The sequence below is a fragment of the Neomonachus schauinslandi genome, chromosome 7 (genome assembly GCF_002201575.2).
Source record: "Neomonachus schauinslandi chromosome 7, ASM220157v2, whole genome shotgun sequence".
NCBI classification, from domain to species: domain Eukaryota; kingdom Metazoa; phylum Chordata; class Mammalia; order Carnivora; family Phocidae; genus Neomonachus; species Neomonachus schauinslandi.
The window spans coordinates 109,619,540-109,645,640 of record NC_058409.1 but is presented as its reverse complement, the minus strand read 5'-3'; the positions used below and the strand labels follow the sequence as shown (position 1 = coordinate 109,645,640).

Below are 26,101 nucleotides of genomic sequence, written 5' to 3'. Positions count from 1 at the left end.
GTGTCTGTGCAGCTCATCACGGCCTCTACCACAACTGGATGTGAGGTGTTAATTTGCTGCATGTGATAATAATGTGGTTATATTAGAAAACACCCAGATGTTTTTAAAGACGTGTAATGGAGGAGTGAAATGGTATGTCTGAAAGGTGCTTGTAAATACTTCAGCTAAAGAGCCTGGGTGGCTCTTTTGGGGAAGAGCATGCAACTCTTGATCTTGGGGTTGTGAGTTCGAGCCCCATGTTGGGTGTAGAGATTACTTCAATCAATAAATACACTTAAAAAAAAAGAAAAAAGACCATCAATTTAATAAAGAAAATACTTCAGCTAAGAGAAAAAAATGCAAAAGAAATGTAAAAGGATGGATGAGCAAATGTGGCAAAATCTTGATATTGGAATCTGGGTGATGAGGAAGGAGGGAGGGATTCGTTGTACAATTCTCTACTTTTGAGGATGCTTGACAATTGTTAAAAGAAAACAAACAATGAAAGTATAAGAACAAAAATGATTCTAAGCAAGCAGGTGAATCTGGCCTTAATGAAATGTTTAATTGATATCTATGCAAGCTAGAATGTTGGTTTTAGCTCAGTAAAATACTCAAAACAAAAAATGTTTGAACACCACTAGATAGGATGTAAGCTAAACTCTCTTTCAGCTTTCAAATCCTATTACTCTTTTACTTCTCAGGCAGGCTTTTGGTTTTCTGCTGGCTTGGGTAGTCTCTTTCCACGAAGGGTGGTGCCATTCCGTTCAGCGGATGCTGGTCAGCATTACTGGATGCAACAGGACTTGGATGCAGGGGCGCCCCCTGCTTGGCCGGAGCTGCCCCCCGGCTGATTTCCTGCCGCTCCTGCAATCAGACAGAAAGAGGACCTGCTAGGTGAGAGGAGGCTACCATGCACTTCCCCTTTGCCCCAGTTTAGACCAAGAGTTGCAAACTCAGGGGCTTTCCACGGCTGACAGATAGTCACACATGTAGAAGGCAAGCCAAGAGAAACCAAGAATGGGAAATAGGGTAAGAATAAGGAAAAGAGCGGCACAATCGTGATGATAAATGGCAACCAGCACTTGTCACCACTGTCTGAGAGACAACAGGGAGTGGTGGAGACTGGGGCAAACTGGAGAGATCCCCTGTCCTGTCTAAAGGGGGCAGTTAAAAGGTGAAAGCCACTCAGCTCCAGCTCACTGTTGTCCTATAAAAATGCAGACTGATGTGGCTGAATACTGATCTTTTATTTTATTTATTTATTTAAATGTTATTTATTTGTTTGTCAGAGAGAGAGAGCACAAGCAGGGGAAGCAGCAGGCAGAGGGAGAAGACTCCCTGCTAAGTGGGGAGCCTGATGTGGTGGGGCTCGATCCCCGGACCCTAGGATCATGACCTGAGCTAAAAGCAGACACTTAACTGACTGAGCCACCCAAGCATCCCGAATTCTGACCTTTGAAAAAAGAAATGCTGGAGATCTGGATTTTTAAAATCTGAAATATCCCAATTTTAAAACATGGACAGCAAATTCACATAAAGAGAATGCAGGCCAAACAAAACATATCTGCAGGCTACACGTTTGCACAGACCTGCCACTAGCCCCAAAGACAATTTGCAAATTAGAAAAGGATTCATCTTCCTCAGGACACTTTACTGCCATTTCTGGAAAATTGTAATAACCATACAAAGCTATGATGACTAGGGGCGCCTGGGTGGCGCAGTCGGTTAAGCCTCTGACTCTTGGTATAGGGCTCAGGTCGTGATCTCAGGAACATGAGATCGAGCCCCACATTGGGCTCCACGCTCAGCGAGGAGTCTGCTTGGGATTCTCTCACCCCCTTTCCCTCTGCCCCTCCCCCTGCTTGCACTCTCTCTCTCTCTTTAAAATAAAATAAATAAATCTTAAAAAAAAAAAAAAACAAAACAAAAAACCAAAAAACCCAAATCTGTGGTGAGTGTCATGTACGGGACACCTCCTGGAGCTTTGCAAAAAGCAGCCCTTGCGAAATACAAACGGTAGCCCCACGTTTGCAGCCACTGGTTTAGAATCTCCCCGTGATGCCAGAGCCGAGCTGGAGCCATGACGGGGTCCATGATAAGAACACGGGTAGAGGGGCAGGTGTGCAGAGGTGGATTTAAAAATCCAGTCTGAGTGGGGTCTGGACTACAAGTCATGTCCTGTGAGGGAACTGGGCTCACACAGCCCGCAAAAGAAATGACCCGAGGGAGGGAGAGAGTGCTGTCAATCGGGAAGAGCTGGAGCAAACAAATCGCATCTGATTCCTGAAGGCGGGACTGTGGCCGCTAGGTGGACATTTCAACAAGGAGAAGAACTGCAGCTCAGGGAAGAGCCTTCTAATAGTGGTACTGAAAGAGGATGTCATGTACGGTAGTGAGCCCCCCGTCACTGGTAGTGTGCAAGCAAAGGCTCACAATGGTATAGCGAGCATTCAAACGCCAGACAGAAGGCCAGAAACACAGCCCCTCAAATTCCTTCAGCCTGTAATTCTAGGTTTTCTCATTGGCCCCTGGGTAGGGCCCTATGTGCCCAGCCTTGGAATTGGAATCTGTCCTGCATCGGCTGGGGGACAGTCGGGAATCCTAACTGGGAGGCTCAGTCCTGGGAACGAGGCTCTTCCACTGACTGTGCCTTGGCCACAGTACTTCCTCTCAGTGAGCCTCAGCACGCCACCGTGTGCAGAATGAGGGCACTCACGGGCTGGGGAGGACTGCGTGGGACCACACGGCTAGGGGCTCTGAGACCAGGCCAGGCACGCTGTGAGTGCTCCGTGTGTCCACACACCTTGCTTGGCTGCCTTTTGCTTCTCCTCCTCCAGGGTCTTCATCTTGGCATCGTATTCATCGGCGAGCGCCTTCCACTCCTTGCGGTTGTTGGTGATCCCATCCAGCATGGGAGTGATCTCCTCGTGGAAGCGGGAGAATTCCTGGAAGAGAGAGAGCCTCTGGCACAGGGGCCACACCCCAGGGTCCAGTGCAGGGGAGAGGCTGGGCTGAGCACGCCCACCACAGGAACAAGCTGCCTGGGGCGGCGGGCTTCCCGTCACCCAGTGGTCTGCGTGCTGATGCTGTGGCGCCTGCAGTCAGCAAGAGCCCATCCATCCCTCTCTTGCTTAAAACCCTCCTGTGGCAGCCCCTTGTCCTTCAGGACGAAGTGCAAACTTCTTCACACAGCTTCCGAACCCCTCCAGGACTGCTGCCCTCGCCCCTTGACCATTTTGAACCCTCTGGGTAAGTAGAGTCCTCTATTAGAAGCTCGCAAAGCCTCTCTTCCACCTCTCACTTCATCGTAATGACTCCCTTTGCCTGTGTCCCCCAGGGGCTGTGGCCTTGGAGAGGGCAGGGACAGCGGCGCCTTGTTCACAGAGGTGGCCCTGGCGCAGCACAGGGTCTGGGGCATAAAGACACCAGGAAACACTTGCTGAGAGAAACTGGGGTTTGTGAAGGGGATTCTTAAGGCCCCTTAACTCCAAGAATAAAAATAATGCCTTGGAGCATAGCACGTTAGAGTTTATGAAGCGCTTTCTCGCCTTTGATCTCCAGAAACTCCTGGGAGGTGGGAAAACAGGATGCCTCCCTCCTAGATTTTCAGGGGAGGAAATCAAGATGCAGGTTGATGGAGTCGATTGGCTCAAGGTGAGAACGGCAAATCTAGGGCCCACTGCGGAGTTCCAGCCAGATCCAGCTGTGCTCAGAGCTCCTGGGTTTGGATCCAGCTCTGCCACAAGCTGTGTAACCGTGGGGCGGTGACCTACAGAGCTCAGCATCAGCCATAAAGTCAGGACAGTACAGTACCTACCTCACAGGGCTGTGATAGCGCATGCAGGGCGTTCAGCCTCGCCTACCTGGTTTCGTAATCCTGCTGATGATAGTGGGGAGCACGGTTACACTGCCCTGTTGCTCTGAGGACCCCAGTTAGCCAAGGTATAACAGAGAAGCACTTGTCCTCCCCAGCACAGCAGAAAGAGCCTAGGACTAGGGATCAGGTACCCTGGCTCTAGTCCTGGCTCAGGGCTGACTCCGGCGATGCTGGCCCTGTCATTTCTTATGTCTGGCCTCTGCCTCCTCAGGTTACACATGACCAAAATAAAAATAACAAACGGGAGGCAGATGGTGGCACAAATCACACGGAGTTGGGAGCAGTGGGTTTTCAGTGGGTTTTCTCCAAGCAAGAGCTCAAAGAAATTCCAGACAATCTTTTGACAACTGGTTTACCTTGATCTATCACATTTCCACCAGCAAGGGAAGTTAGGAGGGTGTGTGTCTGATACGCCTCCCCCTTTCCTGTCTGAAACCACATGTAGTCATCTGTCCCTATGGCATTGAGCAAGTAGAGTGGGTGAAGCTCCAGGCTCCGGCCTGGGTAGATAATCACTCAGGACCCCATAGGGCTGGACTGAGGACCAAATGCCAATGCAGATGAGAAGCTCTTTGTAAACACCCACCGGTCACTTGCCAGGGTTTATGATTCCTGATGGTGTTTGGGAATTCCTGGGTTTAACAAAGACACCTCGCTGGGCCTGAGAAAGCCAAGGACCTACCTTGTAGACAAAGGTGCAAACAAAGTCAATGAAGCCGACCTGAAGCTTGGGGAGTTCATCCGCCTTGTTTCTGTCCATCATGGGCTGTCATGGAGGAGAAAAGGTTAACTGTACCGGGCTCCTCCTGGCATGGTGCATTAAAAGGGACCCACCCTACCTAGGAAGCTTTCTTGTTCAAAACAAAACAAAACAAAAAACCCAACTAAACCTGAACTCATCAAGTTTCCAGATCTGACTAGCGGTTTGCAGGAAACATGGGGATAAAGGAACATATTAAATAACACCATGAGAGTGCAATCAACCCAGTCCAGACTGTGGGAAACTACACAACAGAAGACCCACGGTCTTCAACAAGCAAACACATGGCAAATAAAAAGAAAAAAACAAAAACCAGGAGAAAATCTGCTCTGTCTTGAAAGAGACTCAAGAGACAGGACAACCAGAGGGAGTGTGGTCTGTGACTGGATCCGGATTCGAAAAAATCAAACCTAACTATTTTTCTCACTCAATCAGGGAAAATGAACAGAGATTAGATGATAATACAGCATTATTTCTAATTTTGTGAGCGTCACAATGATATTGGGGTGTATGCGTGCCTGCGCGCCCCACGGGCTTTTCTTATCTCTTAGAGACCCGCACTAAAGTCTTTATGGAAAAAATGATAACATCTGGAATTTACTTTAAAATACTTCAACCAAAAGATAAGAAAATGCCTGAGGGTGGAGGGATAGATAAAACAAGAATGGCTGTCTCTAGTGGTGGTGGTTGAACCTGGCTGATGGGTCTCTGGAGTTCGTTCACTAGACCCTCTACGTGTTAAAATGCAGAGAAGAAAGAAGAGAGATCCAAATCCGTGGCCCCGTGCTACTCAGGTCGGGACGCTCCCTGCTCAGTTGCACTCGGCTTGCACACCCCCCACTGCCTGTGCTCTCCCTTCGGCCCTGCCCAAGCCTCACGTGGGTGCCCCCGCATCCTCAGCACTGCCCCAGGCTTCACCCATCCCCATCTCCATCAATGGCTCTGTCCTCAGAATGTCAGCTCCCTCCTACCCCGCCTCTGCTTCCCAGCCCTGCCCTTGCTCAAGGCCTTAGTGAACCTCTCACTGGGCTCTTCGTCTCGGTGACTGTCCTAGCCAAGCCTACTTTCAGTGTTGATGGGTGCTCAGCTTGCCAAGGTCTTCCCCTTGTACGCTCTGTACTGTTAACACAGGGCCTGGGGAGGTGGCCTCCTAGACTGTTGGAACCGGGAGGAAATCTGTTTTGGGGTCCCCTTGTCCACCTCTACTTAGCTGAGGGAGCCAAGGATACGTACCCAAACTTGAGGAGGGCTTATGATTTAGGACGGCACACATTTGCCGAGCCCACTTCCAGAGTCGCTGCTTAGGTGGGTCTAGGAGGGGGCCTGTGAATTCTCATCTCTAATGTGTTCCCAAGTAATGAGGTTGATGGTGGTATGGGGACCATACTTTGAGAACCAGTGCATTAGGAAAAGGTCATCTCTACGGTAAGATCACACATGCCTATGTCAGGGGGAACATCTGTCTATCAGGATAAGATCATACACACTCAACATCAGGCTGACATCCCCCCCCAACCCCTACTCACAATGGGGTTCTGTTGCAGCACACTGCGCTCAAGGTCACCTTGTTCCCAGAATTCGGCGGCAACCAGCAGAGCTACCTGCAATAGGCAGATCCCGCCCCCCGCCGACAAAGTCAAGCCCCAGCCCAGATCCTCCTACCCCTGCTCCCACCCTTCCTAGGTTTCCAGCTCAGCGAAACTTAACCCCCACCCCTGCCTCGCCTCCCCCTTTGTCGTCATCACTGGAGAGGCACTAAAGTGGTTTCCGTGTCTTGGCGGATGAGGCGAAGGTGGGCTGCTTCTGGAACTGGGAGTCCAAGCCACATCGGCTGCTGTCATGATGCCGGGACTCCCCTCCTCTCAGGTCAGGAGGGCTCCATACCTTACTCTGCACCTCCCAGGGCTTGGTGATGGCTGAGAGATCACAGGCGGTCATCATCATGGCCCTGCACACAAGGACACCATCCATCAGCCCAGAGCTAATTAAGGCTGCAGGTGCTGGTTAATTCCAACTTTCTGTCCTTTTTCTGCACCACATTGCAAGGATGGGGTCACTGCTGCATTGCATCTGGAGGTCGGACTTTGAAGCCAGACAGAGGTTAAAATCCTGCCTCTGTCAATTACCAGCAGATTGGCATGGGGCAATTAAACCAACCTCTGTAAGCCTCAGTTTCCTTATCTGTAATAATAATGGTACTTTCCTCATAAAATGGGTGCAAGATTAGATGAGATAAGGTGTATAAAAAATCTTAGCAGAAGGCCCGGACATAGTATGTGCACAATAAATACTGGCGATAATCGTGAACATCTATTGGGTTTTTCTTACGTGACACGCACTGTTCTAGGTACTTTGAAACATCGATTTCATTTCAGTCTCAGCACCTCTTCAGAGTTCTTTCTCTCCTGTCTAGTGGAGACCAGTGTTTCTCAAGCTTTATCTCATCATCTTCCACCTTCCACATCAAACAGCCTCTATACACATTTTTTCTGTAATCACTCCACCATGAAATCTTAATACCATAGACACACTGTGTATCTGTTTGGAGGGCCACAGGTCACCTTAACACCGAAGGCTTTTTTTTATTTTTGAAAGATTTTATTTATTTATTTGACAGAGAGAGACACAGTGAGAGAGGGAACACAGCAGGGGGAGTGGGAGAGGGAGAAGCAGGCTTCCCGCTGAGCAGGCAGCCCGATGCGGGGCTCGGTCCCAGGACCCTGGGACCATGACCTGAGCTGAAGGCAGATGCTTAACGACTGAGCCACCGAGGCGCCCCTACCTAAGGCTTTTTGCTTCACCTCCAGGAACTGCTTTTTGCCCGGGGTGGGCAGTGATAGCACCCCCATTAAAAATGCATGGTATAAGAAGTACCACGTCAGTCATTTCAGGAAGCCTTGCATGAAGAAGTAGAGGGAGGGATTGGGGACAGAAAGAATGGAAAGATAAACTCTTAAAGCAGTTTCACAATAATAGGAAGAAGGTAAGACAGGTATTATTACCTAGGTAGGTAGAGTAGAAGACAGAGAAGGAGGGGACAGAGACAAAGAACTGGAGGAAGGGGGGAGTTGGAGAGGGTGTTTCAGAGCTGGGGGCACAGCAACATGCACATACGGGGTGGGGATCCAGGCTCGTGTGGTGTGGACATTGCTGGGAAATGGAAACTGTATCCGAGAAGCAGTGGAGAGCTATTGAAGGTCAAGGACCAGGTCATGACCTCTTTCAAGCTGTGCTGCAGGAAAGCAGGCTGGCAGCACCTGGAGGATGGTGCAGAATGGAGGGCGTGGGGAGGAAGGAGAGGATTTGCTGTGGTGATTCCGGGGAGGGCAGCAGGGCCTGACCTGCCGCTGTGTCTGCTGGTCAAGCCGCCTTGGTGGGCTCCACCTGATTTGGTGAGACTTGGTGAGGCAGGTGGGCAGGGGCTGGGGAGAGGGGCTAGTTGGAGAAGGCTGGGGGTCTTGCTATTTGGATGATTTTACAGTTAACCAGCTGTATCTGGCATAATTTATATAAGCTGGTCTGGGAAGCCTTCAGAATTACTCATGGAACAAACTGGTGGTCACCAGAAGAGAGGGGGCTGAGGGAATGTGCAAAAGGGGGGAAGGCGAATGGGAAGCCAGGCTTCTAGTGAGGGATGAATACGTCAGGAGGACGAAAGGCACAGCATAGGGAAGTATTGTCACAGTGTCGGATGGTGACAGACGGGAGCTACGCTTGTGGGGAGCACAGCATGACCTACAGAATGGTCCAATCACTATGGTGGACACCTGAAACCAATGTAGCATTGTGTGTCGACTACACTTCAGTAAAGAGTTATTCATGAAATACTAACAGGTTTAGTTATCTCTCATCAAGTTAACCCTCGAAAATTCGTAGGATTAAGTAAATAAGCTTTCAGAACTGCATACATTTCTTTTGAAACACCTTCATGCTTTGTAATAGCTTCAAAATATGTGCCTCTGCTTCCTCTCAAGTGTCGGAGACCTGCTACCCTCAAATAAACTAAGCAAATGAATGTCTGGCCGTGCACACCGGAGTCCCCGGCTTCCTGTTACCCGTCAGTGTCCACACTTTCAGTCCACGGGTAGGTGTGGCTTCAGGAGAACACTGGATGTTTACTTTCCTTGGCGGGAGAGTTGGTGTGAAAATGACTCCCACAGCTGGGGAAACACACCCGGTGTTTTACAGACAGAGTCTGTGGGCCTGGGAATGGGGGAGCAGGAGAGTGAGGACCTCTGGGCACCAGAAAAGCAAATCCAAAGCCTCGTGCCCTAAAGACAAGGCACTGCATTCACTTCAGCACCATCTCCTTAGGTGCTGTGGGGCCAAGGTGCTACGCTAGGTCTTGGGCATCCAGAGAGTCTGGCAGAGAGCTCACAGGCACTCAGAGAATAGACAGCAAAAAGTTGTCATCACAATATGCTAAGGGAGATGGCAGAAAGAAGTACAAGTTTTAAGAGGGAAAAAAAAAATCCGAAGGTGAGAGCAACTAGCTCAGGTCAGGGGGCATGCAAGAGATGACAGTGGAGCGGGGTCCTGAGGGGTGCATAGGAGTTCTCCGAGAAAGGGTACAGTAAGCAGAGATGCAGTGGAGAGTACGCAGGATGGCCCAGGGCAGAAGGTTGTCCAGGAAGGGACTGTAGGGAGCCTCCATCTCTCCACCCTGTACCCATATGCAGACGACAGGCAAGAGCTGGTTCACAGGCTCCCTGCTGTCAGAGAGCTTACCCACGCACTGGGGAGTCACGCATTTACCACACTAATGGATGTGAATGTGTAAACATTCTCTGGGGGAAAGGAATTCGATTCTCGGAGAACAGGTCTGAACCGTCAGGGAGGGCTCCCTCACCGAAGTGACCGGGACCTGAGGTCTGGAGACAGTGTAGCTGTCCATTTGGTATAGGAGTGGGTGGGCAAACACATTCCCAGCAGAGGGAACATCCAGTGCAAAGGCCCTGGTGGAAGGAAGCCTGGCACATTCAAAGAGCTAGAAGGTTGGAGGAGCTCAGGAAGCAGCAGGAAATGGGGGGAAGACGAGGCCCAGGGGACAGCCAGGGCAGGCCCGCAGAGCCGGGGCGGTACCGGGGGACCGTCTTCATGCCAAGAACAACAGGAAAAGCCTCCGAAGGAGAGTTGCTTCAGAAGCCTGAAGCAATCAGATTTGCATTTTACAGGGTCACCATGGCTTTAGTGGGGAGGGAACAGGAACACCAGCAGTGAGCCCAGCCAGGAAGCCATTGCAGGACCGGGACAAGTGTCCGGATAAGCAAGGTGTTTAAGAAGTAAACTCAACAGGGCGTGGGGATAGATGAGACGTGCATAGTCAGGAAGAGGGAGGTGGTGGCATGGGGGAGGGCAAAAGACAACGGGCTTACCAGGCAGAAGAGAGCAAAAGTCACAAAGACTTTGTATGTGGAGACATGTGAACCTTAGCCTCTGGGTAAGCAAGAGACATCAAGAGGAGGAGGGCATGGAATGAATGGAGAACAGTCTATAAAATGCCATGCAGGGGGGTACCTGGGTGGCTCAATTGGTTAAGCATCTGCCTTCGGCTCAGGTCATGATCCCAAGGCTCTGCACTCAGCTTCTCCCTCTCCTTCCTGCTTCTGCTGTCTCTCGCTATCTCTGTCTCTCTCTCTCTCCAATAAATAAATAAAATCTTAAAAAAAAAAGTTCCAGGCAGGGCTTTGGAATCAGAGCAACTAGATCTCTGCTCTTCTCCTTACTTGCTGTGTCAGGGCAAGTGACTTCATGTCTTTGAGCCTCTGTCTGTTGCTTTGTAAAAGGAGATAATCATATTAGATTGCATCATGAAATTCTGATTTTGTGGGTCAAAAACAATCAAAAGTCAACAATTTCATACGGTTCGATGTAATACATGCGTCCTACGGGCTACTGTGACCATCTCATAAGATGATCCTGTGAGTGCGCACATTGTCCTCATTTTCTTTATCATCACCTTCATCACGTTAACCACGGTCGCCCAGGTGCGCAGGGCTTGCTGATGGAAGCAAGCTGAGCTCCTGCTCACCTGGCCGATCGTCAAGGCAGATCTCTCTTCTGCAAGGCTGTGCGGCTCAGTGGCGCTTCTCCCCGACCACTGGCTGGCCTCTGAAAGCATCCCAGCCCACCCGGCAGGGCATTTAGACACTCCTGGAATTGCACTGGGCCTGGAGGGTGTGGCCTGCCAGGGAGGGCCTAGGGAAGCCTGAGAAAGCTGTGGGTGTGCAGGAGAGGGAGAGGGTGAAGGTTTCCAGTTCCTGATGCTCCAGTTATGCGCATGTGACACTAGGTAAGTCCTCACTCTCTCATTTGCAAAACACTAGGCCAGGGCTGGCAAACTTAATCTATAAAGGGCCAGACAGTAAATAATTTCAGTTTTGCGGACCATGTGGGTTCTGTTTCAACTACTCGACTCTGGCATCGTGACGTGAAAGCAGCCGGAGGTAAGTAAAGGCAGAGGGCCCAGGGCGCAGGATACTTTTAGGGGCCTGTGACAATATTTGAATTTTAATTTATTTTCAAGTCAGAAGAAAAAAATAATATAATAATGATGGAGATGTAAGAGTGAATTCAGCCCGCATTAATTTGTCTTTATACCAGCACAATCATAAAATACCATTTTATTTATTTATTTATTTTAATGGAGGAAGAAGCCACAGAGGCAAAAGTGTCTAGGACCCACCAAAATCATAATGTGACCATCTGTAGAAAAGTAAAATGTTACTTATGGGTATTGAAATGTGAACTTCTTATACTTTTTGTCAGGAAATCTTTTTTTTTTTTTTTAAGAGCTTATTTATTTATTTGACAGAGAGAGACACAGTGAGAGAGGGAACACAAGCAGGGGGAGCGGGAGAGGGAGAAGCAGGCTGCCCACCAAGCAGGGAGCCCGATGCGGGGGCTCGATCCCAGGACCCCGGGATCATGACCTGAGCCGAAGGCAGACGCCTAATGACTGAGCCACCCAGGCGCCCCAGGAAATCTTTTTTTGATTATTTCCCACCCAATCATTTAAAAATGGAATAGGCATTTTCGCTCATGGGTGGTACAAACGCAGGTGGCAGGCCTCACACCCCAGCGCTGGAGGATCCCGAAGCCCCTCCAACTCATGGTCTGGTCAGACTGTGAGGAGCGAAACTGGAAATTAAGTGGAGACGTGTGGGCTTTCGTGAGGAATGGGCAGTCACACCCTCCTTCGAGAGTTACTTTCACACCTCAGCCTGAAGTCACCATCCTGAAGTAGGGTCACCTAAGAACTAGCTATGCAGCTAGAAAAGGCCGGTTGGTTTAGGTTGTGTCAAGGGGTTAGGTGTGGACCTCAGACTGGATGAGGCTCACTGACAGGAGCCCTCCAAGTTCATCGAAGCACGGGGCGGGGGAGGGGAGTGTTGAGTGTTTTCCTAACAGCAACCAATTCTGACACCAACTTCGTGTCCTAGGATTCAATTCTGACACCAACTGTCAGATTCCACAGGCTTAAGGGCTCAGTCCCCACAAGACTGCCCTCACTTCAGACGTCAGTCACAAATACCAGGTCCTCCGGTTACCCACACTCTTGTCCAACTTGGCTACAAAGTCGGGGGTTCCCACAAACATTGCCTTCGGATTCAAAAATTTGCTAGGACAGCTCACAACACTCAGGGAAACGCTTTACTTACAGGATACACTTCAGGAATAGCCAATGGACAAGAGGCACAGGAGAAGGGATGGGGTGGGAGTGGGGCATATGCAGAGTTTCCACGCCCTCTTCAGACGTGTCACATTCCCAGCACCTCGATGTGTTCACCAACCCAGTAGCTCTTCGCACTCTGTTGTTTAGAGATTTCGATTATGTAAGCATGATTGATTAAATCACTGGCCATTGGTGACTAACTCAGTTTCCAGCCCCTCTGTTCTGCACAGAGATTGAGGGTGGGGCTGAAAGTTCCAAGCTTCTAATCATGGCTTGGTCTTCCTGGTGATCAGCCCCCATCCTGAAGCCTTCCAGGAACCCACCCAGAGTCACCTCATTAGAACAAAAGACACTCCTATCACTCCTACCGCTTGGAACATTCCAAGGGTTTTAGAGCTCTGTGTCTGGGAACTGGGCACAAAGAACAAACACATCTTATTAAAGCCCAGTAAGCTCCCAACACCACTATGTGCTGTGAGCAATACTGCACAGCACTCCATGCCCCAGCTCAAATCCCATGATAATCCATCAGGTAGAATTAGGAGGTAGGATCTTTCATGCTCTTTGAGCAGATGAGGAAACTGAGGCACGGAGAGGTGAATTAACCTGCTCAAGGTCACACCAAGCAGTAAGTGAGAGAGCAGGGACTTGAACCCAGGCTGTGGGTGCCAAAGCCCTTCATTGTGTAATAGCCACACTCTCTACCCACGTGGGAAGGTCTAATTATATGTCATTGATGGACCCCAAGACTGCTTTACAGCAGTGGTTTTCAGTCAGGGACTATATTTTGCCCCTAGGGGATATTTGGCAATGTCTGGAGATATTTTTGATTGTCACAACTAAAGAGGAGGCTGCTACTGGCATCTTGTAGGGAGAGACCAGGGATGCTATTAAACATCCTACAATGCACAGGACAGCTCTCCACAGCAGAGTTGTCCCCAGATTTCAGCAGTATAAACACTAACCTTAAGGTTGAGAAACCTGATTTACAGGCATTCAAATGGTCAATGAGTGCCTACGTGAAGAATTTTGAGAAATATTTACACTCTTATGTGTTTTTAAGTTGACATCTTGACAATTTCATCATATGCTTAAATATTTGCAAAGGATCTAATTTATAGCACATTATAAACATTGGCATTTAAAAATGAAATTGTTACATCATTCTCTATATACAAAGGAATCTAAATGGCATAGCAGTTTCATGCCAACCTTTGGCCCATCAACCATTTAAAAATACATAAACAAGCTTTTCTTTTTTTTTAATTAATTAATTAATTAATTAATTATTTGACAGAGAGAGACATAGTGAGAGCAGGAACACAAGCAGGGGGAGTGGGAGAGGGAGAAGCAGGCTTCCCGCAGAGCAGGGAGCCCGACGTGGGGCTCAATCCCAGGACCCTGGGATCATGACCTGAGCCACCCAGGTGCCCCAACAAGCTTTTCTTTAAGAGTTTAAAATTTTACATCCTTCCTTTTATCCATAAGCTTGTATCTCCACTTGACTTCACCCACAGATTTTATCCTAATTTTTTTTTAAAGATTTATTTATTTATATGGGAGAGAGAGAGAGAGGGAGTGTTGGGGGGAAGCAGAGGGAGAGGGAGAGAGAGAATCCCAAGCAGACTCCCCACCGAGCATGGAGTCCAACATGGGGCTTGATCTCATGACCATGAGGTCATGACATGAGCTGAAACCAAGAGTCAGACACTTAACCAACTGAGCCACCCGGGCGCCCCATCCTAATGTTTTATATTTGTGTGTGTGTGTTTACATGTGTATATATGCAAGTACATATATGTATATCAATGATCATTGATCGCCATTTCACACTTACCTGCAACCAAATACGCCCATTAACTGAAATGATATAACTAAAGATTTTTTTCTTTGACCATAGGCCTCCAAGTACTGAAAACTTTTGGGGGGGGCACTTTTTATTATTACACAGTTAACCAATACAACAAAGATATATTGCCTGTTTTTAGAAATAATTATTAAATGCTCAAGGTAAATTTTTTTGGAAATTCATCTCTTAATGAGACAGGATGAGGCTTATTTAAAAAATCAGTTAATGGGCACCTGGGTGGCTCAGTCGGTTAAGCAACTGCCTTTGGCTCAGGTCATGATCCCAGGGTCCTGGGATTGAGCCCCACATGGGGCTCCCTGCTCAGTGGGGAGTCTGCTTCTCCCTCTCCCTCTGTCCCTCCCCCTGCTTGTGTGCTCGCTCTCTCTGTCAGTTGAATAAGTATAATCTTTAAAAAAAAATCAGTTAATGAATGAATATTTCTTATTGCTAGATTAAGATAGGGTTTAGCATGTGTTTTATGCCAGTTTTTTCTTTTTATAGATGCAAGTAATTACAAGCCTTGGGAATGGAAGTTTTGTTACAGCAATGTCACTCAATTCTTCCAAATTAACTGTTAAAAAGTATACTGCGATCATTCTTCTGAATGATTATCAGCTGACAATTCCATTAGGTTCTCCTTCAATTTTGTTTAAGCAAACCTTTGAATCACTCACTTCCTCAATTTTCTGGAAGCATACCATAAAGATTTCACCAAGGCTTCTAATATGACTATTAATTACACCCTGGACACTTTCTCTGTGGCATTCTGGTTTAAGCCAAGATCCTCAGAATGGGTGAGGTCAGTTAAGACATTACTAATTTAAACATATCTTCCAGTGTTATATTTTTTATAAAGTGCTTTCTAACAAGTTTTAACTTTTCATCAAAACTTTGCAGTTGCAGATTTGACTCGTTTAATTTACGGAAATGTTTGCCATGTAACATAATTGGAAATGCCTGTCTGTTACTGTCCAGTAAAGCAAGCAGATCAGACGTGTTTTTGTCAGAAAGAATCCAATTTTATTTTCCAATTCAAATAAGCATGTTAGAATGTATTCCAGTGTCATCCATCTTATTTTTTTATTCTCAGTTCTAAGAAAGGTAGACGCAGGTAGATAGATTGGTATGTAGGTAGAACAGATACATGGTAGCCAGATAGATAGATAGATAGATAGATAGATAGATAGATAGATAGATAGATAATAGATAGATAGATAGATAGATAGATAGATAGATAGATAGATAGATAGACAGATGATAGAAAATGGCACAGATTAAATGTGTGTTGCTACTCTCAGTACTTACTTTGATGCCCCTTTGCCCTGATATCAGGTGGGCATCCCTGGACAATGGTACATTCTCTGAAGGAAGTAAGATTGTTAAATAAAAAATGCCTTAGCTCCTGTTGCCCCACTGTACAATCCAGTACAGAACTCTCTTTCTCTAATGCCTTGTTATGCCTTTTATATATATATACATATATATATATAGAGAGAGAGAGAGAGAGAGAGAGAGAGAAGGCCTGAGTAAGACTTTATTTTGTAAGGAGGGAGAAGAGTAAGGGGACTGACGATGCTTCACCTCCTGGGCTGGGAGTGGGGGTGGGAGGGGTATGTGTACCTCAGTTTGAAGACTTCCAGTTAAAACTCCCTTGGCTTTTGCAGGGATTGAAGTCCTGCCTCTGCCCTTTTTTCTTTCTTTCTTTCTTTTTTTTAAATTAAACATCGTATCTGGGAAATCCTCCCTATCATTCTCTGGAAAGCCTGCCTCACATCCTGTTGTATGAACGTCCTGTGACATAGCTGACCTGTTCCCCCATCAGTGGATACTGGTTTTCAGTCTGTTTGGCGATTACAAATAAGGCTGCGTCAACTAGTGGTGGATACAATTGTACCTCGTTGGCACACGTTGGGGACAGTAGCTGGAGGGCGAATCCTGCCCGTGGGATTGCTGGGTCAGAGGATGGGTATTTACAGCTGGACCCGAACCGCCACCCACAGAGGCTGCATCTATTGACCCTCCCGCTGCAGTGGACGCGATTAGATTACTGCTGCCCCTCATTCTGCCCAGCACCGTGTGCTTGCAAACGTTTTCATCTTGGCTGATTGGAGGGGTGAAAAAATTCTATCTCGCTGCGGTTTTATTTTGCATTTCTCTGATTGTGAGTCAGGTCATCGTCTTTTCATATGTTTGCTTCCCTCTGTAATTCCTCTTCTGGGAAATGTCTGGGAAAAATGAGCCTTTTGCCCATTTTTCTACTGGATTAGTCTTTTTCTTGAATTGTATTAACACTTTATTTACTAAAGAAATGGGCTCTTTTTCTGTCAAAAGTTCTGTTGGATACATTTCCCAGCTTATCACCTGCTTTCTGACTTTAGCTATGCATTCTTACATGTGTTGTGCAGAAATCCCTAATTTTTATGTAGTTAAATTTATCAATCTATTTATGACTTTTGAATTTTATGTCACACTTAGAAAAGCTCCCTCTGAATTTATTCTTTTTAATTCTACTATGCCTTTTTCCCTCTCTTCCTTTTTTTTGGTTTGTTTTCTCATTATTTTAAGATCCTTGATTCATCTGGAACTTATTTTGCTATAGGAGTAAGATAGCGACCCGGCTTTGTGATCACCTATCGTATCATACAAAATATCATTGGTCTTTGTTTCTGGTTCCTGGAACAAAGCTTCTCAAACCCTTGGAATTTCCTGAGTGACAGCAGTGTCCTTCCTAGAAAGCCCACTATGGGTTTAGGCTAATGACCATGATTTAGTGTGGGGTCCCTAGAAAGGCTCAGGGTGGGACTGGACACCAGAAAATCCAAGGAAATTGAGGGCTGGAACTTTCAGCCCCACCCATCAACCTCTGTGAAAGGGTGTGGGTGGGGGAAACTGTAGATTAAGTTCTGTAATGCTCAAACAATGGCGATTTGATGAGCTTCCAGGTTAGTGGAGCACCCACTTGCAGGGAAGGTGGAGCACCCCAGTTCCACAGGGACAGATGCTCCCATGCTAGTGACCCTTCTGAACCTCGCTCTACGTATCTCTTTACTGGGCTGTTCTTCTGCATCCTTTATAATAAACTGGTAGATACTAGGGAATGTTTCTCTGAGTTCTGTGAGCCACTCTAGCAAATTAATAGAACCCAAGGATGGGGTTGTGGAAACCTCCAATTTATAGCCAGGTGGTCAGAAGCAGAAGTAGCAACCTTGACTTGCATTTGGTGTCTGCAGTGTGGCAGTCTTGTGGGACTAGCCCTTAACCTGTGCGTTCTAATGCTATCTCCATATAGACAGTGTCCGAATGGGGTTAAATTTGTAGGACACCCAGTCTGGGTCCACCAAGAAATGGAGGAAAAAAAACCCATCAGACTACCTCACGGTCCCAACATCATTTATGCACTTATCCCTTTCTTCACTGGTATAAAATCCACTTTTTAAAAAAAGTTTTATTTATATCTCTACACCCCACGGGGGCCAAACACACAGCCCCGAGATCAAAAGTTGCATGCTCTTCCGACTGAGCTAGCCAGGTGCCTACAAAATCCACTTTTAACACAGGCATAGTCTTTCGAGCTGCCCCCATTGACCTGTCCTACTCATGTCTAGGACTAAACTGCCTTTAGTTCTGCTCTTCCTACCATTACTCTTGTATTTCAGAATTTTCGGCTATTCTTGCTTACATATTCCTCATAAGAATTTTGGCATTGCTTCCTAATGATCCCTGAAATAAAGTTGATGTTTTCCTTGGACTCACCTTGAATGAATCATTAATTAGGGAGAATAGACAACATTTAATACTAAGTGCCCTTATCCAAGAATAGGGTGTGCTTCTCACTTGTTCGATTTTTCCGCTGCTCCATTTTGAAATGTCCAGTCAGGCAGCGCCTGGTGCTCTTGGGAACAGCCATAGCCTGAGTGCACCCCCTTGCTCAGTGGGGGCAGGTCGCACAGCTCCTCAAGATCAGGGGGTCTGCTTGGTTGGACAACCGCAAGGCTGAGGGAAGGGCAGCTTGCCATTTGCCCCTCTTCCCAGAGCCTGTCCCGGCAGCCACCTCTTCTCTGTTGCAGAGACTTGCAACATTTGTGGTTTAATCACACCTCATCTCCACAGAAGCATCTGGAGATAAAACCTGATAACTTCCTTTGGAATGGGGTCAAGCCTTCTCTTCCCTGACCGTCGATACCTAGGACTCATCACAGGGGAGCCAGGAGACCATTTGGCTTGGGCCACCTAGTCACAAAGGGCCTCAAATTTACACTTCTCACCCCATCATCATTTGAGGTGAATCACACTGAGGCAACTGGAAGAACATATTCATTAAAAACTCAAATGTGAGTCCCATTACCAGACCTCATGCCAGCAAGGCACTAGAAATTTAATATAAATCATGTACCTGATTTGTGAATAGCAGAGCTATATTGTAGGACATTGCCACATATAAAGGAATGCTAAAAAAAATTAAGCCTACATATTTTGAGTGACACATAGGTATCACTCAAATCATAACTGGTGTAATGCTTTGTGTTTTATCAAAATCTTTAAAGCCGTATCACGTTACCACCCAAATTCTGAATCTTATGATAGAAATACTTCAAGTACAGTGCTTTTTGTATCCAGAGAAATAAAACAATATTATCTTACGTTTTAGTGTTAAAATAAAAATTAAACATATACCATAGTTTCTGCAATTCCGTTTGGGCATAACTTCATTGTTTTCAGATGTTGGCAGCCTCTAAAATGGCAAGTGTCCCAGGGCTCCCTTGAGGACAGCAAGGCCTGTCAGCGCAGCATCTCACCTCAGGGACCCCCGGCTTAGGGAAATCAGGGGTTAAGCCCTGTCTTACTCACATAACGATTTCCTTTCGTGTCTGCTCCAGCATCATGTACTGCGTCCACTCCTGTTGGGTTTCATATGTCTTAGACTGATCCACGATCTTTTGGAACATTGTCCTCTTCCTGCAAAACACACCAGTTCGTTAAAGGAGCTCGTCTTAGAATAAGGCAAACCCCGGGGCTTCTAACATTGGCTGTTTCAGACAGAGGCTTCTGAAAACAACATAATTAACAAAACAAGGTGGAAAGAACCAAGGCCCAGGAGTGAAGACCTAGGTTCTCACCTAGACTCTGTCACCAATGTATTACCTGGATCTTACTTAGCCAATTTTCTCCCTGGATTTCAGCGTCTCATGGATACAATGGGAGTGAGAATATCTAACTCCCAGGATTGCAGTGAGAGTTACTGTTTCATAGCACAAGAGCTGTGCCTGGCACACAGAACATATTAAATCAATTGGATCTATGGTGTTTATTATTATAGTCATTGTTATTGTTATTCTTGTTCTTAAAACGAAAAGAAATACCAACTTGAAATACAGGGCGAGGTCTGTGGCAATGATTGCTATATCCATCATGTGGATTGCATGCTCATGCTGTCTGCGATTGAGATTTTGGAAGATATTCAGGCTCTAAAGAGAAAACCGTAGAAGAGATGTGAGAAGTGATGCTGGCAGGATAGTCACGCAACTACCGATGGTGACCCCCTATGGTGGGAGAGGCAGCCCAGGCAGATGGGAAGAGTGCTGCCCGGCCACACTCAGGCTTCTTGTGAGATGGGGGCTCCCGGCAGGCAATGCAGAGGGCCCTCCACCCATCCTACCTCATCTCTCAGCAATGTTTTGCCGAACTCCAAGTGGTGTCTTTCCAAGATGGAGGACCCATGGAGCTTGGCCAGTGGGTTCTGGGATCTGAATGGGAGACACACACACACAATCAGTATGGAATGGCCAAGAGGAAGGTTAAAGACGTCATCCAGTCCTGCCCCCTCCTAATTCTGCAGGCAGAGAGGCTGACGGCCAGCACTGAGAAGGAGCTTGTCACACGGTGAGATAGTGGGAAAGAAGACTAGACATCAGGTCTCCTGAATCTCAGGCTTTAGCTTTCTCCACAGCTGATTCCGAGCCTCTCTGGGCTCATGGACTCCTTAGAGAGGCCGTTGAATAGCGTGTGCCCCAAAGGCACACACACATACAACGCCACAGGCAATTTTAGAGATTTCTGGGTTCCCTGTACTCATTCATGGACATTGGCCCTGGGCCATACTTTAAGGATCACAAGGCCTTGATGAAATACTTGAGTCTCAGGAGAAGCTACGAATTCCCACAAGTGGTGTGTTTATTCATGTCTTTATTCAATATATATTTGTTGAGCACTTACTGTGTGCCAAGCACTGAGCTCAATATTTAGCTTCCCATAAGGTAAAGTGTAAACACGACCTCTAGCCTCAGAGCAGCATGTTCTAGGGCTTGTTTATGACTTACAGGCTGTGGGCCCTGGGCAGAGGCCTCAGTTTCCTCCTCCACAATATGAGTATAACACTAGTCCCTGATCTACCCAGCCTACAAGGTGGTTATGAAGGTCCGCCAAGACCATGGTGCAAGGACCATGTTTCAGAGGCTGTCTGGAATGTAAGCTGTGTGAGGACAGGGACTGTGTCTGCTACCATGGTACCTCCTTTGTCTAGCACAGGACCTACCACACTTATATTAGGAGCATTACAAATACAAGGTGAGTGAGTGAGCCAGTGTCAGTTACTAACATTTGGCTTAAATTCATTCAGCAGGTAGGGAGGCAGAGAGGGAGGGAGTTTCATATATTGCTGTGATAGCAAATTACCACAAACTTAATAGCTTAAAACAGTAAAGATTTATTATCTTATAGCTCTGGAGTTCAGAGTCTAAAATGGGTCCACAGAGCTGCTTTCCTTCTGGAGGCTCTAGGGGACAATCTGTTCCCTTGCCTCCTAGCTTCTAGAGGCCACCTATCTTCCTTGGCTTGTAGCCCATCCTTCATCTTCAGCGCCAACAGTGCGGTATCCTCTCTCCTCTCTAACCTCTTGCCTCCCTCTTAGAAGGACACTTCTAACTATATGGGGCCCACTTGGATAACCCAGGATAATCCCTATATTTCAAGATCTTTAATCACATCTTTGAAGTCCCTTTTGAATATAAGGCAACATATTCCCAGGTTCCAGGCATGGTGCCATGGACATATTTGGGGGTCATTATTCTGTCTGTCACTGGAGTTTACCCAGACGCACAGGGCAGGAGGAAGTAAGAAGCTGTGGACCGTGGGACTTTCCCTTGGCCAGTGAATCTGCCTGAGAGCCTTTCAGGTCTGGGTAATGAATCCTGGGAGCGGGAGGCAGAGAAGGGGGACAGTGAGGGCCGACTCACTTCATCTGGTAGAGGTTGTTGGTGCCTCTGTGGTCAATGTCATGGCAGAAGGCAGCGGTGACCATGGCCAAGGCCTCCAGGTCCGTGAAGTATCGCTTCAGCTTTCCAGTCTGGAAGAGCAATCAGAGGTGCCACTCATTCCTTCCTTACAGGGGTTGGAAGCGGAGCAGATGTGAGGGGGAGGCCTGGAGCTTGGGAACACAGGGCTGACCTTGGCTCTGTCCCTGGCACAATAGTTTGACCAGATGTTTGTCTGGGACTGGGGGTTTTTTCAAGGATATGGGACTTGCCATACTAGAAGTGGAACAGTCCCAGGCAAACGGGGATGGTTGGTCACCCTAGTTCTGAGCGATCTTAACTGGTCCAGCCTCCCTCTGGGCCTCAGTATCCCAATCTGCCTACTGGAGGTAGGGTGCACTGGACTAGACAGATAGTTGAGAAATTGCAGCTGTCAGGTTTTAGGATCTGGAGGGCTTTTGAACATGCCCAGACTGGCAAAACAGACCCTCCCCTGGTTTAAGCACAGCCCAGAAGAATCTTTCCCTGAGCCTCCTTCAAATACTTCTAGTTTATGCTGGGTGTTGGAGAATGGGTTGGGGAAGAGCTCTGGAGAGGTGATGCTGACTCTGTGACTCTAAGAAATAAATCAAGTCTCAGCGGTGTCACTGTCATCTTCTGTGGTGGCCTGGCCAGAATTCCTGCCTTGAGGCCCTAGTGCCCATCCTGCCCCACCATTCCAGCCATGAGGGAAGACCTGAGGAGGAGGGGGGCTGGACAAGGCCAGAGACTTGCATCATAATCTGGATGGGAAACATTCTACATGAAATATGAATCTCTGAACTCTCTGAGCCGAAAAGACTGACACAAATACACACAGGTATATCCATCCAAGGACACCGTGGCAGTGTTTGTAACAGCGAAAGGTCGACAACGAGCCCTGTGTCTAACAGTAGGGGGCTTGGCAAAGATATCCTGGTGTATTTGAACAATGCAGAATACTATGCGGCCATAACACGATATCATGGATAAGCCTCGAAAGCATCATGCTGAGTGAAAGAAGTCAGATGCAGAAGGGCTGATACTGTCCGAGGTACTTAGGGTACATGCGGTACTTAGGGTAGTCAAATTCATAGAAACAGAAAGGGGAGAGTGATCACCAGGGCTGGACAGAGGGAAAAGGGGGAATTGTTGTTTGATGGGGACAGAGTTTCTATTGGGGAAGATGAAAAAGTTCTAGGGGCGGATAGCCGTGATGGTAGCACAACATGGTGAACAACGTACTTAATACCCCTGACTGAACCATACACCTGAAAACGGTTAAAACAGGGCATCTTCTGGGCGCCTGGGTGGCTCAGTCATTAAGCGTCTGCCTTCAGCTCAGGTCATGATCCCAGGGTCCTGGGATCGAGTCCCACATCGGGCTCCCTGCTCAGCGGGAAGCCTGCTTCTCCCTCTCCCACTCCCCCTGCTTGTGTTCCTGCTCTCGCTGTCTCTCTGTCAAATAAATAAATAAAGTCTTAAAAAAAAAAAACAACAGGGAGTCTTCTGTGATGTATATTTAACCACAATAAAAAATTAAATATATGGAGAATGTGATTGGTATAGTTTTTCAAATGAAGAAACATGTTCTAGGATATAACTATTCAGTTGGATATAAACAGACACTCTGTGTGTCTGCGTGTGTAAAAATAGGTCTCGATGCTTCTAGAAGAGGATTTGGAAGGAGCTGTGCCATGGTTATCTCTAAATAACCGCACTGGCGTTGTGGGCAGCCTGCGCTTTCCTTCACTTTTTATTTTATACAACTCTGCTCGGAAGTCACGTAGGCTAAGCGTGTGCTCCTCTCGCGCCATTTTTTTTTTAAAGCACCGAAGCCAGAGCAAAGCGACTACTTCCGGGCGCTGGTGGGAGGTCATCCGGTGGGGCCGGAAGCGCCCGCCGCCGTCCCCTGCCGTCCCCCGCCGTACCACCAGCAAGGAGAACATGGTCTGTCCCACGTTGAAGCCGTGCCGCCAGTTGTGGTAGGTGATCCTGCGATAGCCCTTGCTCAGCGAGTACATGAACCGCACCAGGGCCTGCGAACACGGGCGCGGGAGTGAGGCCTGGGAGGCCCTGCCCCCCCGCCCCCCGACCCGGGGCCGAGCGGGTGAGCAACAGCTGCGGGAACGCTGGCAGAGTACTTTGCAAACGGCTAAATACGAGCAAAATGGACGTTGTTGGGAAACCAGGTGCGTGTGAGACCCTCCACTAACCCCGCTAATGGAGCGTCATCGGTGTTTCCCAAACTGGGTCCCGGAGAGCTACCGGGGAGGAAAACAAAAGGGGCCTTTAAGTCAGTGGTTCTCCAACGTGAGTGCCCATCAGAATCACCGGGAGGGCTTGTTAAAACACACACTTTCTGATTCACTAGAGCTAGGAGAATGCATGTTTGTGTGTGTGTGTGTGTGTGCGCGCACGCGTGCACAACGGAGACTTTGTGCTTCTGATACATTCGCAGGTAGTGCTGTTGTGGTTTGGGGCAGCACTTGGAGAACCGCTGCTTGAATCAAACAAGTCTGGGAAATTCTGAGCTTAACCCCCACCCCCACCCCAGCCCCCCCTTCCCCGTCGTCCGTCCCCAGGCCCCTAGATTCACAGTAGGCTGTAAGGAATCCTGCAGGGGAAAAGTCCTGTCTAAATTGACCCACAATTCCCACCCTTGTTTCGCTATTAGTTCCCATTCATGCCTTGGGAACTCAGTGCCTCACAAGCCACCTTGAGAATCCAGCACGCCCAGAACACCACAGTTCAGAGGAACTGGGTGTCTCTTTCCTGATAAATGACTCACCTGTGCAACATGACTAATGCTTTATAGCCTCAAAGCTGAGGGTGCACTGTTTACAGATTGAGTTAAAAAAAAAAAAAAAAGCAAGCAAGAAGAAAAAAGGAATCAGAAGAGGTTTATTTTGACCTTACCTCCTGAGGAATGTGAAATTTGTCCACCACTTTGAGCTCATAGTACATCTGTATCCCACATTTCACCAGCTCCAGTTCCGTGAGGGGCAAGTCGCTGAAGTGAAACTTACTGATCTCGAACTTCTCTGCATCTGGCAGCTCTCCTTGCTGTATAAGGAGGGGCGTCCAGGGGTTGGGGCACCTGAAGGTTCGTGGGCCCCTCCCCGGCAGCCCCCAGCCTTGGCCCCATCCCAGGTCTGCCAGGAGGATCAGAGCAGGGTGGGCAAGGGGCGTGCTTTGCGAGGCAGCCCCCTGCCCTGCGCATGCTCAGGGCGCAGCCTGCGAGGTTCTGCCCTGCTCACCAGGATCTCAGCGAGTTCCTCTTCCTCGCATTCCCAAGGCTCCTTCCCGTACACCTCTCTGGTTTTCTGCCAGTGCCCAAAATAGCAGAGAGAGAGAAAAAAAATCGGTTACTACATCTGAGGTCTGAATATGGCTCCACTTTTCCATTTCCATTCTCCTCCTTCCTCCAAAGTGCTTGCAGCGGGGGCCACCAACTCAGAGAGGCTGCCCTTCACCATTCATTGATGGGCAAAATCAAAGTCCTGGGCTTCCGGCCGTGGGGACCTGCCTGCAAGTTCAGCTTTGCCACTTAGTAGCAGAGCTGCTTAACGCCCCTCCATTTTCTCACCTGTAAAATGGGGATAATAAAAGTACTTAACTGGTGAATTAAGATTAGATTTATGCCAAGTCATTTTGAAAAAACATGTATACAGCTAGATGAAATAATGCACGTAAGTCCCTCAGTGCAGTTCTTGGCACATAGCAAACACTAGAATTAAATAATGTTGCTGATATTCTTATTGTTTCTATTACTGACTGGAGTCAGAAGGTCTTGCTCATGGTCCTGGCTCTTCCTCTCACTTACTGTGTGACTTGGGGCAAGTTTCTTCCTTCCCCGGGCCTATTGTACCATGCATGTGCCAGAGGAGGGGGGACCTGGACCCAGTTTCTTGCTTCTGATTTCTTGACCCAGAGCATAATCTATTCACTTTTCACTGGTTCCCTGAGGCTATGCTGCCAGAGGGCCCACATATCCATCACTTGGCTGAAATCATGGACTGAGACAAGCAAACCATGAGTCAATTCATCCAAACTAGATGATTTCTCCTTTGAATTTATCAGTGATTGGGATGAAATGATCAAATTTGTTGTGATATCTTCCGAGCTTAAGAAATCACTTCTGAAAACATTGGCCTGTATTGTTTCAACTTGTGAGATCTATAAGCAAGGTCTTGGGAGCTCAGCTGGACATCTTATCCAATGCCATTTGGCTAACTCAATTGACTTCTAAGATCATGATCTCTTTGAGAACAAAATTCCAGGAATGATGAGTCACTAATCACCATATATCTTTCAAAGTACCTCATCCAGTTTCCTACCCCAGGTAGGACTCTCCTCTGTAGCATCCCTGATAAATGATCACCCAGCCTCTACTTGGATACCTCTCTTGACAGGGTGCTCACTACCCCATGAGGCAGCCCCTGTTCATAAGAATAGTAGAGAATTTGCTCATTATCCTGATAAAGGTTAAACGAGAACTATTTAATGAGCTGGGTGATTAGGGGACAAGGTACTTCCCCCTTCTGGACCTCAGTTTCTTCATATCTACAACAGGGATAGAAACACTTACCCTGCCCACCTTAGTGTGCTGTTGTGAGCATCAAACAATACACTGTGAAATTGCCTTATAAACTGTAAAGTGATGAAACTATGTGAGGACTCCCTACTA

General features: G+C 47.6%; 1 protein-coding gene across 1 annotated transcript in view; it reads right to left on the bottom strand.

The window, feature by feature from the left end:
- Positions 1 to 652: 652 nt before the first annotated feature.
- Positions 653 to 26,101, bottom strand: part of PDE6A (phosphodiesterase 6A) — a 58,332-nt gene continuing 32,883 nt past the window's right edge. The window contains exons 11-22 of the mRNA XM_021697017.1: positions 24,672 to 24,737; positions 24,331 to 24,477; positions 23,343 to 23,450; positions 21,376 to 21,485; positions 19,800 to 19,887; positions 19,508 to 19,608; positions 18,992 to 19,099; positions 6,504 to 6,567; positions 6,146 to 6,220; positions 4,542 to 4,625; positions 2,786 to 2,927; positions 653 to 846 (exon numbers count right to left, since the gene is read on the bottom strand). Of these exons, the coding sequence (XP_021552692.1) occupies positions 767 to 846; positions 2,786 to 2,927; positions 4,542 to 4,625; positions 6,146 to 6,220; positions 6,504 to 6,567; positions 18,992 to 19,099; positions 19,508 to 19,608; positions 19,800 to 19,887; positions 21,376 to 21,485; positions 23,343 to 23,450; positions 24,331 to 24,477; positions 24,672 to 24,737 (1,173 nt within the window). The 3' untranslated portion in view covers positions 653 to 766. The remainder of the gene's footprint in view (positions 847 to 2,785; positions 2,928 to 4,541; positions 4,626 to 6,145; positions 6,221 to 6,503; positions 6,568 to 18,991; positions 19,100 to 19,507; positions 19,609 to 19,799; positions 19,888 to 21,375; positions 21,486 to 23,342; positions 23,451 to 24,330; positions 24,478 to 24,671; positions 24,738 to 26,101) is intronic.